We start from the raw sequence: 15,218 nt of genomic DNA, 5'->3' as shown, positions 1-15,218 counted from the left end.
GGTTCTCAGATACCCAGCTCAGGTTGTCCAAAACCACCTCTAACCATGCAGCAACTAAAAACTTATCTCAAGAAGCATAACAGTGTGTGCAACCCTGAGCAGGAATTTCACGTTCGAGAAGGAGCCCGAGGACAGAGGGCAGAAGACCAGAGAGACGGCCACAGCACCACGGTGGACAGGATTTAACAGGCGAGGACTGTTACGTCTGTGCTGACGTGTGGCGCTGGAAGATGTCAACACAGCATCACAGTGACAGCCTGGCAATATGGAAAATGGCTCAATAAATAAGATGTGGTCTCAGACGAGATGTGATCCAATCATACCTTCAATTAAAACCACTCAGAAGCCTGGGCCCACAAGTGAGGTATGGAAAAGAGGGCAGAAAAATAAAACCACAACCTAACCTAGGGTGGTGGGCTGAGGGATGGTTATTGTATCTAGAGTTCTTTGGTATTCCCACTGTCATTTCTAACAATAACATTAGCCCTGTCACATCTATTACCCCCTTCAAACCATACAATCAAGGGTATTCTGGACAGGGCTTCCTCAGGGGACCTCTTTCTAGAGCCTGAAACCAGGAATTAGGAGACCCGGAAAGGGATGGGCCCCTGGGCCCCATGCTGACAGCATCTCACTGAGTGACCTTGGGCCAGTTTCTTCCCCTCTCTGGCCCCAGTGTCCTCTCCTACCAAGTGCATAGATGGCACAGTGCTACAAAACATCCAAGAGAAGCATAGAAGGCGACCTGAGGCTCCCTGTGGCCGATCCTGGGACCGCAAGGGTGTCAGATTTGGCAGGAGACAGGGGCAGCTGCACGGGAGAGGGTGGGCTCTCCTCCGCGATGAGGGGGCGACTGTCAGCATCAGCGTCTTCCACCTGCACTTCTGGGTGCTCTTCCGTGGCAGGTACTGGGGAGGGGAAGGAGGACACAGTGTCAGAGAGGAGCCAGGTCCCCGGAGCCTCGCTGTGTTCTCCGGGGAAGCCACAGAGAGTGTGCGTGGAGGGGCCCGTGGCAGCCTTGCCTCCAAACAGGGCCCAGAGGAGAGCTCCATGCAGGGGACACAACGATGCAGTGTCCAGGGCCCTCTGAGGGCCATGGCCCTGGCGGCCCCTGACCCAGGAGCTACAGGAGCAGCCATGACGTCACAGGAGCTCCCGGACACAGCCTGGAGCCCAGCCTGGTTTCCCTGGGCTGGAGAAGCAGCAAGGCCCTGGGGTGGGGAGTGGGGTGGCAGCACTGAGAAAGGGCTTGGGGGGCCTGCCTGGGGGGCGCTGAGTCCTAGGGTCTGGCCTGGTGCAGTCTGGCTCAGCTGCTTCCTCTCCCTGGGCCTCAGTTTCCCCATCCCAAGGTAGGAATGATGAGACTCTCCCAGGCCAGTGGGGGCAGCAGACATGGGGGTAAAGACCTCATTTTTTTAAAATCTTTTATTAAAGCATAGTTGATTTACAATGTTGTGCCAACCTCTGCTGTAAGCAAAGTGACTCAGTTACACACATGTATTCTTTCATGTTCTTTTCCATTACAGTTTATCACAGGATGTTGAATCTAGTTCCCTGTGCTATACAGCAGAACTTGTTGTTTATCCACCCTATATATAATATTTTATATCCAATCCCACACTTACAGTCCTTCCCTCTTCTATCTCCCTCCCCAAAGGCAACCAGAAATCTGTTCTCTACATCTGAGAGTCTGTTTCTGTTTTGAGATAGGTTCATTTGCACCATATTTTAGATTCCACATATACTGACTGCATATGATATTTGCCTTCCTCTTTCTGACTTACTTCATTTAGTATGATAATCTCTAATTGCATCCATGCTGCTGCAAATGGCATGATTTCATTCTTTTGTGGCTGAGTAGTATTCCAGTTATACATGTACCACATCTTTATTCATCTGTCAACAGGCATTTAGCTGTTTTCATGTTTTGACTATTGTAAATAGTCCTGCTACTAAATAGGGGTGCATGTATCTTCTGAATTATAGCTTTGTCCAGGTATATGACCAGGAGTGGGATTTCTGCATCATATGGTAATTCTATTTTTAGTTTTCTGAGGAACCTCTGCACTGTTCTCCACAGTGGCTGTACCAACTTACATTCCTACCAACGGTGTAGGAGGGTTCCCTTTTCTCCACACCCTCTCCAACATTTATTTATAGGCTTTTTCATGATGGTCATTCTGATCAGTGTGAGGTGGTACCTTCTAGTTTTGATTTGCATTTCTCTAATAATCAATGCTGTTGAGTTTTCATGGGCTTACTGGTCATCTGTATGTCTTCTTTGAAGAAATGCCTATTAATGTCTTTTGCCCATTTTTCAATTGGGCTGTTCTGTTGGTGGTTGTATGAACTGTTTGTATATTTTGGAGACTAAGCCCTTGTCCATCAACTCATTTGCAAATACTTTCTCCCATTCCATAGGCTGTTTTTTCTTTCTTTCTTCCTTTTTCATTATTTCCTCTGCTGTGCAAAAGCTCGTAAAAGTTTGATTAGGCCCCATTTATTTATTTTTGTTTTTTATTTCTATTGCCTTGGGAGACTGAACCAAGAAAGATTTGGTATGATTTGTGTCAGAGAATGTTTTGCCTATGCTCTCTTCTAGGAGTTTTACACGTCATGTCTTAGGTTTAAGTCTTCAAGCCATTTTAAGTTTATTTTTGTATATGGTATGAGGGTATGTTCTAACTTCACTGATTTACATACAGGTAACTTTCCCAGCACCACTTGCTGAAGAGACTGTCTTTTACCCATTTTATATTCTTGCCTCCTTTGTTAGAGATTAATTGGTCATAGGTGTATGGGTTTATTTCTAGACTCTATTTTCACTGTTCCATAGATCCGCATGTCCATTTTTATACCCTTACAACACTGTTTTGATGTTACTGTAGCTTTGTAGTATTATCTGAAGTCTGGGAGAGTTACGCCTGTTGCTCCATGGCTCCCATCCCTAGGCCGCCTCACAGGATTGCTTTGGCAATTCTGGGTCTTCAATAGTTCTTATAAAAATTTTTGGATTATTTGTTCTAGTTCTGTGAAAAATGTCTTGGGTATTTTGATAGGTATCATACTAAATTTGCACATTGCTTTGGATAAAATTGCCATTTTAACAATATTAATCCTTGCAATCCTCTTCGAAGGGAATGGGATATCATTCCATTTCTTTGAATCCTCTTTAATTTGCTTTACTAACATTTTACAGTTTTCAGCATATTAGTCTTTCACCTCTTTGGTCAGGTTTATTCCTAGGTTGTTTTATTTTTTTAATTAATTATTTGTTTTTGGTTGCACTGGGTCTTTGCTGCTGGGTGCAGGATTTTCTCTAGCTGTGGCAAGCAGGAGATACTCTCTAGTTGCAATGCGTGGGCTTCTCATTGCAGTGGCTTCTCTTGTTTTAGAGCATGTTCTTCAGGAGTTGCAACATGCAGGTTCAGTAGTGGCAGCGCACAGGTTTAGTTGCTCTGAGGCATGTGGAATCCTCCCAAACCAGGGATCAAACCCGTGTCCCCTACTTTGGCAGGCAGATTCTTAACCACTGCACCACCAGGTAAGTCCTTTTTTTTTTTTGGTGCTATTTTAAAAGGGTTTCTTTTTTTTTTTACATTCCTTTTCTGATGATGTTTCATTGTTATTATAAAGTGTTGCAACTGATTTTTTAATATTAATCTTGAATCCTGCTACCTTGATAAATTCATTTATTAGGTCTAGTAGTGTTTGCGTGGAGTCCTCAGGGTTTCCTATGTATAGTATCATGTCATCTGCATGTAGTGACAATTTTACCTCTTCAGGGCCTCACACTCTTGAAGGGCCTCGAATGGAGACATTTGAAAGCTTCCTACAATCAAGAGTGACAGATTGTTTTTATAATGTGTGTTACCCCTGTGACATTTGGTATTTCCTTATTTTTGCATCTGCCAAGAGCCCCCAAAAATAATCCCCTCAGCTCCTCTCCTGACCTGAGAGGCTTCGCATCCTGAGAATCAGATCCTCCCTGGGGAGCCTGGGTGTGTCCCTGTTTTGGGCTTCATTACCCTTCCCAGGGACTGTGGGGATAGGTCTGCCCCTAGGCAGAACTCTGATGCTAAAGGGCTGGTAGGGTGCCCCTACTCCCCACTACACCTGGGCCAAACCACGCAATAGTAGCCAGGTGCAGGTCTGGGTACCAGCAAGGCAGATGCACACCCCCAAAATGTGGAGGGGTGTGTTTTGAAACATTTGGATATGTGAGCTTTTTTTTAATGGCCACATGGGAAAAGCCAGCACATTATGAAGGTTGGTGGAGGGAACACAAGCAGACCTCAAGACTCTGGAGCATTTGTTGTACTAACCCTAAGCCCTCAGGAAAAGAGGATGAGCAGGACTTTTGCTAGACTCACCAGAGATGCCCCAGGCTGTGCAAAGCAAGAGAGAACCACAGGGTGGCAGGGACCTCCCCCGGCTTCCCCCAGACCTCGGGAGAGGGAAGCTGGAAGTGGGCTGGGGGCATGGAGGCAGCCAGGACTAAGGCAGCTTCTCAAAAATGCTCAGGGCCCCGGGTGCCTCCGGCGTGGCCCCCTGGCAGCAAAAAACACGGTGGCCTCAGCATCCATGAGGCTGTCTTAGGGAGCCTGGGAGGGACCATGTGGTCCCCTCACCCCTACCTCACCCTGCATAAGACCCTATAAACTCAGTCACTCTCAAAGGTAGGGGGACCTCCCAAACCCAATGTTTCATTTCCTGCCAGTTTGACAGAGTAGGAACTCAAGACAGAAATCACATTTGTTTATATTATACTGATTTATAGAATAAGAATCTGTGATTAAGAATACAAAGAATAATATTGTATGTTTAAATTGGTTTAGAGAATAATAATATTTACTGTTAAGCACTTCCTATGTGCCTACTAGGCATTTGTTTCACTAAACTCTAAGTGCTTTATTTATATGTATATATAAACCCTTTCATCATTCCCAGCCACTCTATGAGGTCATTGTTATCATTGTCCCCATCTTGTGGAGAAGGAAACTCAAGCAGAGAGGTTAAGAAACCTGTAGCAGAGCCCAGATTTGGACCCAGGCATCCTGGCTCCAGAGCTAAAACTCTCAGCCCACCCTGAGGTTGGTGACCAGCCTACACACAGACTTCTGTGCCAAGCAGAACCACTGAAATGGAAATAATCTTGTCACTGCATGCTGTCATTGCCTCGACCACAGCATCTAAAATCATCATGTGTCGATCACAGTTGGTTCAGACCACCATCCCAATGTGTCACTGCGGCTGTTTCTCAAAGCATGGGGCTCCCAGGGACCAGAGAAGGCACACGATGATTTTAGATGGCACAGCCAAGACAAAGGATGACACAGAATGAGACCATTCCTCCCTTTCCAGAGGCAGCGTGGGCAGAGGAAACCTCAGGTTAGTGCTGCTATGGCCTCAACGCCTCCCAGACATGTCCGGGTTCCCTTCTGCAGACTCAGCTATGAGCCTTCAGCAGGCTCCCACCTCACTAGAAATTACCAACACGACCTAGTTCCCCATATCTTTGTGGTTATTTCTATTAATGCCCTTCTATTTATGGCAGGCCGGGCTGGTTTTCCATTTGAATTATAATGTAAAGCTTCCTATTTAAATACACTGAATTGAATGAAAAAGTGAATAAGCAAATAAGCACAGAGTTGGTACATGCTTGCATGCATGCATGCTAAGTCACTGTAGTTGTGTCTGACGTTTTGTGATCCTATGGACTGTAGCCTGCCAGGCTCCTCTGTCCACGGGATTCTCCAGGCAGGAATACTAGAGTGGGCTGTCACGCCCTCTTCCAGCAAAGCTGATGCAGGATATACAAAAATCAAGAAGTGATGTAAGGGTGGGGGACATGGGGGACCCTTTGGAGTGAGTAGATTTAGGGCTGGCCTGGAAGACTGGGCTTGGTGTGTCATCCCCAGTAGCTCATGTGGAGAACATCACCGGTCATGAGGTTGGTCTGCCCAAGAGCTCTGAGAGACAGCCCTGAGCCATCCCCGAGCCACCACCACCCCCAACCTCAGGGGTTACGCGCTCTCTGCTAACCAACTAATCCCCGGGGTCACCTGGCCAGGTGATCTTACTCCACTTCACCCCCATTCTGTGTCCACCTCAAGCCAGGAGGAGGGGAGAATAACAGTGGATCTCTTCTCATGAAATGTCCAGCTTAACCTGCCTGCGGACATCGCAGACAACCTTGCCCAGTGCCATCCAAAAACAAATGAATTAAAGGCAAAACGGGCAGGTCTGGTTTGAGTCAAGGCAGACTCAAAGTGACAGGGGTTCGCCGCGAGGCACCAATATGTCCCCCAGCTCTTTGTCAGCAGGCAGCAAACAGCAGGAGCCCGAAGGCCACTGTGGGCCACCTGTCACAAATAAATGGGTCCAGACAGGCTCTCTCTGCACTGGCCCCTGGGGATGCCTCTCCTCTGGGTCTGCCTGTCAACACCTGGGGGCCTCTCCTTTCCTGAAAGAGAATTTGCTGGGCAGACAGCCACAGTCCTCAGAAAGTCCAGCTCCCAGCGAACTCTCAAGGTCAGTAGATTCTGTCTGCAGTGGACCTTCACCTCGTCTCCTGGTCCATTTCCCTCTGATTATTCTCCACCCCCGGACCCAGCTCCTTGATCCAAGCCTCTTCATTGGCCTGGAGATCTGAATGACTTGTTTAAACTAGGGTATGAGTGACTAACCCATATAAAAACTGATGATCTGCAAAATGCCATGTTTAACCCCCAAAAAATGAATTGTTAATTGTGGGATTTTAGGCACAGAGAGAAGGGGACTATTATGCCTTAAATCACCACAAAGCAAGATGAAGGCATTGGTCAGCAGAGGAAGAAGGGGTGGTTTTCCAGGAGCCCAGATAGCAGTCCCACACCACGACCACAACACCCATGCAGAAATCAGCCCAAGCCATGCAGAAACACACAACACAGACACCAGCATGCTGGGCGGGCAGTTTCACGCTACCTAGACGACGGATTGAGCTCCTGGTCTCCTTGACGAAGCTGGAGTTGGACAAGTTTGTCCTCCGGGAGATGAGGACAGGGATGCGGGTGATGGGAGGGCGGTAGCTGGGCACATTGGGGAGGTGCTCCACCAGGTTTGGGGGGGCAAGTCTGGGGGTCACTTGCCCAGGCGACTGGTCCTGGACTAGGTGATTCAGCTCCATGTCCCGGCCTGGCTTAGCCATAGTGCTGAGGCCAGGGGGCCTCAGGCAGAGGCAGGACCCTGGGGACTGCAATGAGGAGCAAAGAGTTGGGAGAGGCAGAGAAGGTGGGGCTCTTCCCCACCAGTGCCAATACAGACCCAGCCCAGTGCCCACCTGCCCTTTCAGCAGTGCACCCAGAGTCTGAAGCATCACTATCATCCCTGGAGGGCAACACCAGTCATGTGGCTGGTCCACCCACAGCTCTGAGAGACAGCCCTGAGCACCACCCAGTTCTGGCACTTTCTCTCCTTAACCAACCATCATAGCATTTCCTACTTTAGAATCAAAGAACCTAGGACTCCTCAGGCTCTTAGGCTAACACTCAAACATTCTTAGTCCGGTAGGATTTTCCATCCTAAAGAAACCCTGGAGCTCAATTAATTTCACTTCCAACCAGACACAATAACTTTTCCTAGGTCCCTGGTTCCCCAAATAGGCTGCATATTGGAATTGCCTAGGGAGGCCTGGCAATGCCTGATGCCCAGGCCCACCCCCAGAGATTCTGATTTAATGGTCTGAGGTGAAGACTGACACCAGGATTTTTTTAAATCTCCCCCAAATGATTCCAATTGCAGTCATGAGAACCACGACTCAAGGCCATTGCCTCTCAAACACAAATGTGCAGAGAGATCTCCAGGGATCTTGTGATAGTGCAGTTTCTGCTTCAGCTGGTTGGTGTGGGGCCTGGGATTCTGCATTTAAAGCAGCTCCCAGGTGACACCAAAGCTGCTGGTTTGAGAGCCACACTTTCAAGTGGCGGCAGACAGAAGGCCATGCCTCAGTGTTTCTCAAAGTGTGATTCCCAGGCCACCTGCTTCCAAATGCCCTGGGGAAGGGCGTGGAACCAGCCCCATGGAGCCCTAGTTTGCACCCCCTGATCCCGGTCTTGTTCATCTTTGTGGGGTGCAGACTTAGTGGGTTTCCAGTAGATTTGGGTTAAAGTTAACAAAGGATTTTTTCAAAGACCAGGTGGGAAGCAGACTCAGGACACCTGGGGTTAAGACACCTGGGTCCATCCCATCGCCAACACTGGCTGCCTGGAAAACAGGCTCATCACCCCAATTATGGTCTCTTCCTTCAGGGCCAGGGATGCATGGTCATCCCCACTCTGCCCAACAACCCAGTGAGGTAGGTATTGTTACTTCCCCCTCTTCTTGACTTGAAAGCCACAGTTGAGAGGTCACAGACTGGCTCCAGGCCACACAGAAAGGAAGGGGGGGAGCCAGGAGTGACATGAAGGTCTATGTCCTTGCTGCCCACACAGAGCCTCAGTTTTCTCATCTATAAAATGGTCTGTCTGTCTCCCAGGGCATCTGGAGCACTACTAGTGCCTTGAGGATTGTGGAGGTTTGCAAGGCCTGGGTTCAGTGTCCAGCTGGCCTCACTCCCCTAGACTCTGGCCTGTCATCCCTGAAGTTCTCAGGATTAGGGGTCGGAGTGACAAATGACCAGACTTGTACCAAAGATCTCAGCAGTAAGGAAAAACTCAAAAGACACAGTCTAGGACACGCTTTTAGCAAGCTCTCCTCCTAGTTTTCATTCAGGTATGATACATTTGAGCCAAACTCTCACTGGTCTGTAGCCTAGAGAGTTGTGGAACCAGTGAAGAGGCTGGCAGGAGGGATTAGCTGGGAGTAGGGTTTCCCTAGGCCTCCTGGGGTCCTGGGGTTTCCCAGTGGTGCAGTGGGAACCCGCCTGTCAATGCAGGAGACGCAAGAGATATGGGTTAGATCCCTGGGTCGGGAAGATTCCTCTGGAGTAGGAAATGGCAACCTGCTCCAGTATTCTTGGCTGGAGAATCCCATGGACAGACGAGCCTGGTGGGATACAGTCCATGGGGTTGCAGAGTCACACAGGACTGAGTGAGCACGCACACACCTGGAGTCCAGGTGGGGTAGGGGTGGGGGGAAGGTGGGGGGCTGGGCCTCAAGGCAATTCCCTTGGGGCCTTTGAAATACATCATCAGACTCTGATTATGTGGCCCTAAGATGCAGAAAATGGGTTTTGCCTGAGGATGGGATGAGTTAGGGAGGGGAAGGAGTTGAGAGGCAGAGGGGGAGGGCTTGCCCCTGTGCCCCGGCTGCCCCCAGCCTGAAAGAAGCCCAGACATTCTTATGCAACCCCACCCCCACTGCACACCTACCTCCTGAGCTGTCGGCCAAGGCCTCTTCTTGCAGCTCCTGCAAAAGATAAAGAGGAAACTGAAGTGGTGACCATCCAACCATCCCTGCCCTGGTCCAGCCCAGCCAGTGTTGGGGGATCTGCCCTCAAGCATCTTCATGGGCCCAAGTCTACTCCTTACCCTGCCCGCTGGTCACACCTTCAGCCCAACTTCTGCAGCAACCAGCACACACAGGCGCCCCAGGCCCCAACACCTGGACCTGTCACTTATCATGAGGGGAAATTATCAGACAACCCTCTGCATGTGGAGACAAAGCAACTAGAGCAGCCCCCACGGCACTCTCCGCCTGGCACCACATTTCACAGCCCACAGCCGTGTACAAAACTCTGGAGAGGGGTTTTTAGCCCCATTTTACAGATGTGACCACTGAGGCCCAGGGTAGGGTCTTACCTAGGGTCACATAGCCACATGAGGACTGGAGTCCAGGACCACTGCTGCCCACTCACGGCCATGTCGCCAAGGCCCTTCTTGACACCATCTGATCCCTGACACAAGCAGGGCCTTATAGCAACTACCACCCCACTCTTCTCTATTCGATGGGCATCTCATCAGCTGAACCCTCACCCCCCATAAACAAAGCGGACATGGCCCCATAACCTTCCACTGACTTTGGCCCAGGCCTCCAAGGTAGCCGGGGCACGAGGCCTGGCGCTGCTCCATACCTGGTGTGAGGTGCTCTGGTCCTGGGTTCCACCCACTTCACTCTGCTCCTGGGCTCCGCCCACTTCACTCTGCTCCTGGGTTTCACTTTCTTCACTCTGGTCCTCCTCACTCTGTGCCACCAGATAACTATCCAGCAGGACACTGTGACTGTGAGGGGGCAGGAGGCAAGGTCTGGGGTTAGGGATATGAAATGTTTTCCGAGCTGTGCTGACTGCCAGGCTCTTGTGCTGGGGGCCGGGGCACAAAGATGCCTAATGATCGGTCCTCGGCCTCTTGAAGCTCCCAGCACTGGGCAGGCGGCAGATACCACGTCCTGTTAACAATCTCACAGTCTGCGTGCATCATGTGCTGGAGCAAGCGGCTGTGAAGGGCACAGCCACAATTCTGCTAGGAAGGAGGGCTTCCCAGAGGAGGTGGCCTGTGAGTTGGAAATAGGTGGGGAATGGTGTCCAGGAAACAGGAACAGCATGTGCAAAGAAAATGCTGGAGCACGGTGTTGAGGAAACATCCTCTGCGGCGGGGGAGACTAACAGGCACTGTATGGTGTTCAAAATCTATGCCCAGCATTTCCCCTCTTAGAGTCTCCAGGCAACCTTGAAGATGGAGGCAGAGAAGGAAGTATGAGAAAAGCGAAGCCCAGAGAGGTCAACTGGCCTGACCAAAATCACACAGCATGTTGTCCCACATCACACAAAACTCAGACATACACCCTGATTTTTTTGCATGCCATGAGGTCGGAGCCACACTGCAACTGCTGAAGGTTTCAGGGGCCCCTGGCCCAGGCAAAGGCATACATGAGTGACAGGGGGCCAGGGTGAGACTATAGGGAGCAGAGGAGAATATGGCAAATCAGAGAACCCCTGCCCATCTGAATCAGCAACCCCATTCTGCTTGGAATGGGTGTCCCGCAGCCACATCTGCTGATTTTCAGGAAAAGACTGAAGTACACCTTTGAAAAGTGGGATCTCCCCATCTTTAGAGGCTGATAATTAATCCAAACTAATATCTATATTAAACTGTATGATCTATATTGACATCTATATTAATATGTCAATATCTCAAAGAGCCTGTCTCCAGGCTAAACTGGGCCCTGACATGCCTGTGTACAATCTCTGGATTAAAATGATGACTTGGGTGGGGGGGGCCAAGATGGCAGAGGAATAGGACGGGGAGACCACTTTCTCTCCTACAAATTCATCGAAAGAACAATTGAACGCAGAGCAAACTTCACAAAACAACTTCTGATCGCTAGCTGAGGTCATCAGGAGCCCAGAAAAGCAGCCCATTGTCTTCGAAAGGAGGTAGGACAAAATATAAAAGATAAAAAGAGAGACAAAAGAGCTAGGGACGGAGATCCATCTCGGGAAGGGAGTCTTAATAGAGGAAGTTTCCAAGTACCAGGAAACCCTCGCACTGGCGGGTCTGGGGTAAGTTTTTAAATCTCGGAGGGCAACCTAACTGGGAGGGGAAAAATTAATAAAATCCACAGATTACGTGCCTAAAAGCAACTCCCAGCAGAAAAGTACCCTAGACGCCCGCATCCGCCACCAGCAAGTGGGGAATGAACGGAGAGGAGCGGGCGGCATTGCTTAGGGTAAGGACCGGGCCTGAGTGCCCTGTGGGCAATTGGAGGGAGCTTTTGTGAGTTACCAACTTAAACTGTGGGACAGCAAAAGAGAGAGAGAAAATTAACCGGCCCAAACACACTGCCAGCCGTTCACAGAACAAAGGGACCGAGCAAGTCCAGAGGAGCTAGACGGCTGCGGACCGGCCCAGCCCCACCGGAGGCAGGAGGCAGGGGGGAGGGGAAAGGGGCAGGCTCGGCCCCAAAGACCGCATCCCCTACCGCACTGCAAACAGGCCTCCAGTTTCTAACCAAAGACTTCCTGAGATTCTGGATGGTCGACATCCGCCGGGAGGGTCATGGCGAGACACAAGGCACAGGCACCCGACTGGCGTGGCCGGGGACTGGGGCTGGGGCCGCGGAGGGGAGAAGGCGCGCCGCACCCGGGAGAGTGCGCCCGTGAAGCTCCTGGCTGCCTGAGCTGCTTGGGCGGGGAAGGCACAAAACGCAGGCACAGCCGAGTCCGCGCTTTTGTGGAACATCTGAGGGCTGGAACCGCGCGCGCAGCGCAGGGCACACTCCATATAGAGCAGCCAGGACCCTGAGCAGCGTAGACGGGGAAAGCAGCGCCAGCCCCTCCCCGCAGCGCGACGGAACCAGCAACCTGAATAAGAGACCACCTCCGCCCGCCTGTGCCAGGGCGGAAATTGGGCACTGAAGAGACCAGCAAACGGAAGCCAAATAAACAAAGGGAACCGCTTCAGAAGGGACCGGTGCAACAGATTAAAACCCCTGTAGATAACACCGACTACACCGGAAGGGGCCTATAGATATCGAGAAGTGTAAGCTGGAACGAGGAGCTATCTGAAACTGAACCAAACCCACACTGACCGCAACAGCTCCAGAGAAATTCCTAGATATATTTTTACTTTTTTTTTTAATTAAAAAAAATTTTTTTCTTTTCTTTTTTATTTTTTCTCTTTTATTTTCTTGTAAAATTCCCTATTACTCCCCCATTACTCCTTAACTTTCATTTTCATAGATTTTTACGATTTTTTTAATTAGGAAAAATTTTTTTTCTCTTGTTTTTCTTTTCTTTTTTCTTTTTCTCTTATTTTCTTTTAAAATCCCCTATTACTCCTCTACTACTTCTTAATTTTCATTTTCATTTCACTATAACCTTGCAAAAAAAAAGAGAGAAGCCCTATTTTTAAACTGAACTTCATATATATTTCTAAAATTTTTTGTGTTTTTGTTTTTAATATTGTATTTTTAAGAGTCTAACCTCTACTCTAGATTTTTAATCTTTGTTTTTCAGTATGTGATATAAATTTTGGACATTTAAGAATACAATATTCAGTTCCCATTTTTACTCAGGAGTGTGTTGATTACTCTCTCCCACTTTTGACTCTCCATTTTCTCCCTCAGATCACCTCTATTTCCTCCCTCCCCCTTCTCTTCCCAATCCTATTCTGTGAATCTCTGTGGGTGTCTGGGCTATGGAGAACACTCTGAGAACAGACAACTGTAGATCTGTCTCTCTCCTCTTGAGTCCCCCGTTTTCTCCTCCTGGCCATCTCTATCTCCCTCCTCCCTCCCCTCTTTTTCATGTAACTCTGTGAACCTCTCTGGGTGTCCCTCACGGCAGAGAATCTTTTCACCATTAATCTAGAGGTTTTATTATCAGTGCTGTATAGTTGGAGAAGTCTTGAGACTACTGGAAGAATAAAACTGAAATCCAGAGGCAGGAGACTTAAGCCCAAAACCTGAGAACACCAGAAAACTCCTGACTACATGGAACATTAAGTAATAAGAGACCGTCCAAAAGCCTCCATACCTACACTGAAACCAACCACCACCCAAGAGCCAGTAAGTTTCAGAGCAAGACATACCACGCAAATTCTCCAGCAACGCAGGAACATAGCCCTGAGCGTCAACATACAGGCTGCCCAAAGTCACACCTAACACATACACCCATCTCAAAACTCATTACTGGGCACTCCATTGCACTCCAGAAAGAGAAATCTAGTTCCACGCACCAGAACACTGACACAAGCTTCCCTAACCAGGAAACCGTGACAAGCCAATCATCCAACCCCACCCACTGGGTGAAACCTCCACAATAAAAAGGAACCACAGACCTCCAGAATACAGAAAGCCCACTCCAGACACAGCAATCTAAACAAGATGAAAAGGCAGAGAAATACCCAACAGGTAAAGGAACATGAAAAATGCCCACCAAGTCAAACAAAAGAGGAGGAGATAGGAAATCTACCTGAAAAAGAATTTAGAATAATGATAATAAAAATGATCCAAAATCTTGAAGACAAAATGGAGTTACAGATAAATAGCCTGGAGACAAAGATTGAGAAGATGCAAGAAATGTTTAATAAAGACCTAGAAGAAATAAAAAAGAGTCAATTAAAAATGAATAATGCAATAAATGAGATCAAAAACACTCTGGAGGGAACCAAGAGTAGAATAACGGAGACAGAAAATAGGATAAGTGAGGTAGAAGATAAAATGGTGGAAATAAATGAAGCAGAGAGGAAAAAAGAAAAAAGGATCAAAAGAAATGAGGACAACCTCAGGGACCTCTGGGACACTGTGAAACGCCCCAACATTCGAATCATAGGAATCCCAGAAGAAGAAGACAAAAAGAAAGGCCATGAGAAAATACTCGAGGAGATAATAGCTGAAAACTTCCCTAAAATGGGGAAGGAAATAGCCATCCAAGTCCAAGAAACCCAGAGAGTCCCAAACAGGATAAACCCAAGGCGAAACACCCCAAGACACATATTAATCAAATTAACAAAGATCAAACACAAAGAACAAATATTAAAAGCAGCAAGGGAGAAATAACAAATAACACACAAAGGGATTCCCATAAGGATAACAGCTGATCTATCAATAGAAACCCTCCAGGCCAGAAGGGAATGGCAGGACATACTTAAAGTAATGAAAGAGAATAACCTACAACCTAGATTACTGTACCCAGCAAGGATCTCATTCAGATATGAAGGAGAATTCAAAAGCTTTACAGACAAGCAAAAGCTGAGAGAATTCAGCACCACCAAACCAGCTCTTCAACAAATGCTAAAGGATCTTCTCTAGACAGGAAATGCAGAAATGTTGTATAAACGTGAACCCAAAACAACAAAGTAAATGGCAACGGGACCACACCTATCAATAATTACCTTAAATGTAAATGGGTTGAATGCCCCAACCAAAAGACAAAGACTGGCTGAATGGATACAAAAACAAGACCCCTATATATACTGTCTACAAGAGACCCACCTCAAAACAAGAGACACATACAGACTAAAAGTGAAGGGCTGGAAAAAATATTTCACGCAAACGGAGAACAAAAGAAAGCAGGAGTCGCGATACTCATATCAGATAAAATAGACTTTCAAATAAAGGATGTGAAAAGAGACAAAGAAGGACACTACATAATGATCAAAGGATCAATCCAAGAAGATATAATAATTATAAATATATATGCACCCAACATAGGAGCACCGCAATAGGTAAGGCAAACGCTAACGAGTATGAAAGGGGAAATTAATAGTAACACAATAATAGTGAGAGACTTTAAT

The 15,218-nt window shown here is 48.0% G+C and overlaps 1 protein-coding gene across 1 annotated transcript in view; it reads right to left on the bottom strand.

Annotated features, from left to right (window-relative positions):
• The window catches only part of CNGB1 (cyclic nucleotide gated channel subunit beta 1), a 74,095-nt gene that overhangs the window by 34,547 nt on the left and 24,330 nt on the right, over positions 1-15,218 (bottom strand). Inside the window, exons 14-16 of the mRNA XM_043436424.1 lie at positions 10,055-10,202; positions 9,354-9,390; positions 746-908 (exon numbers count right to left, since the gene is read on the bottom strand). Of these exons, the coding sequence (XP_043292359.1) occupies positions 746-908; positions 9,354-9,390; positions 10,055-10,202 (348 nt within the window). The remainder of the gene's footprint in view (positions 1-745; positions 909-9,353; positions 9,391-10,054; positions 10,203-15,218) is intronic.

Source organism: Cervus canadensis, chromosome 18 (genome assembly GCF_019320065.1).
Source record: "Cervus canadensis isolate Bull #8, Minnesota chromosome 18, ASM1932006v1, whole genome shotgun sequence".
Lineage (NCBI taxonomy): Eukaryota > Metazoa > Chordata > Mammalia > Artiodactyla > Cervidae > Cervus > Cervus canadensis.
The sequence above is the reverse complement of the archived record's forward strand: the minus strand, read 5'-3'. Positions and strand labels throughout refer to the sequence as shown.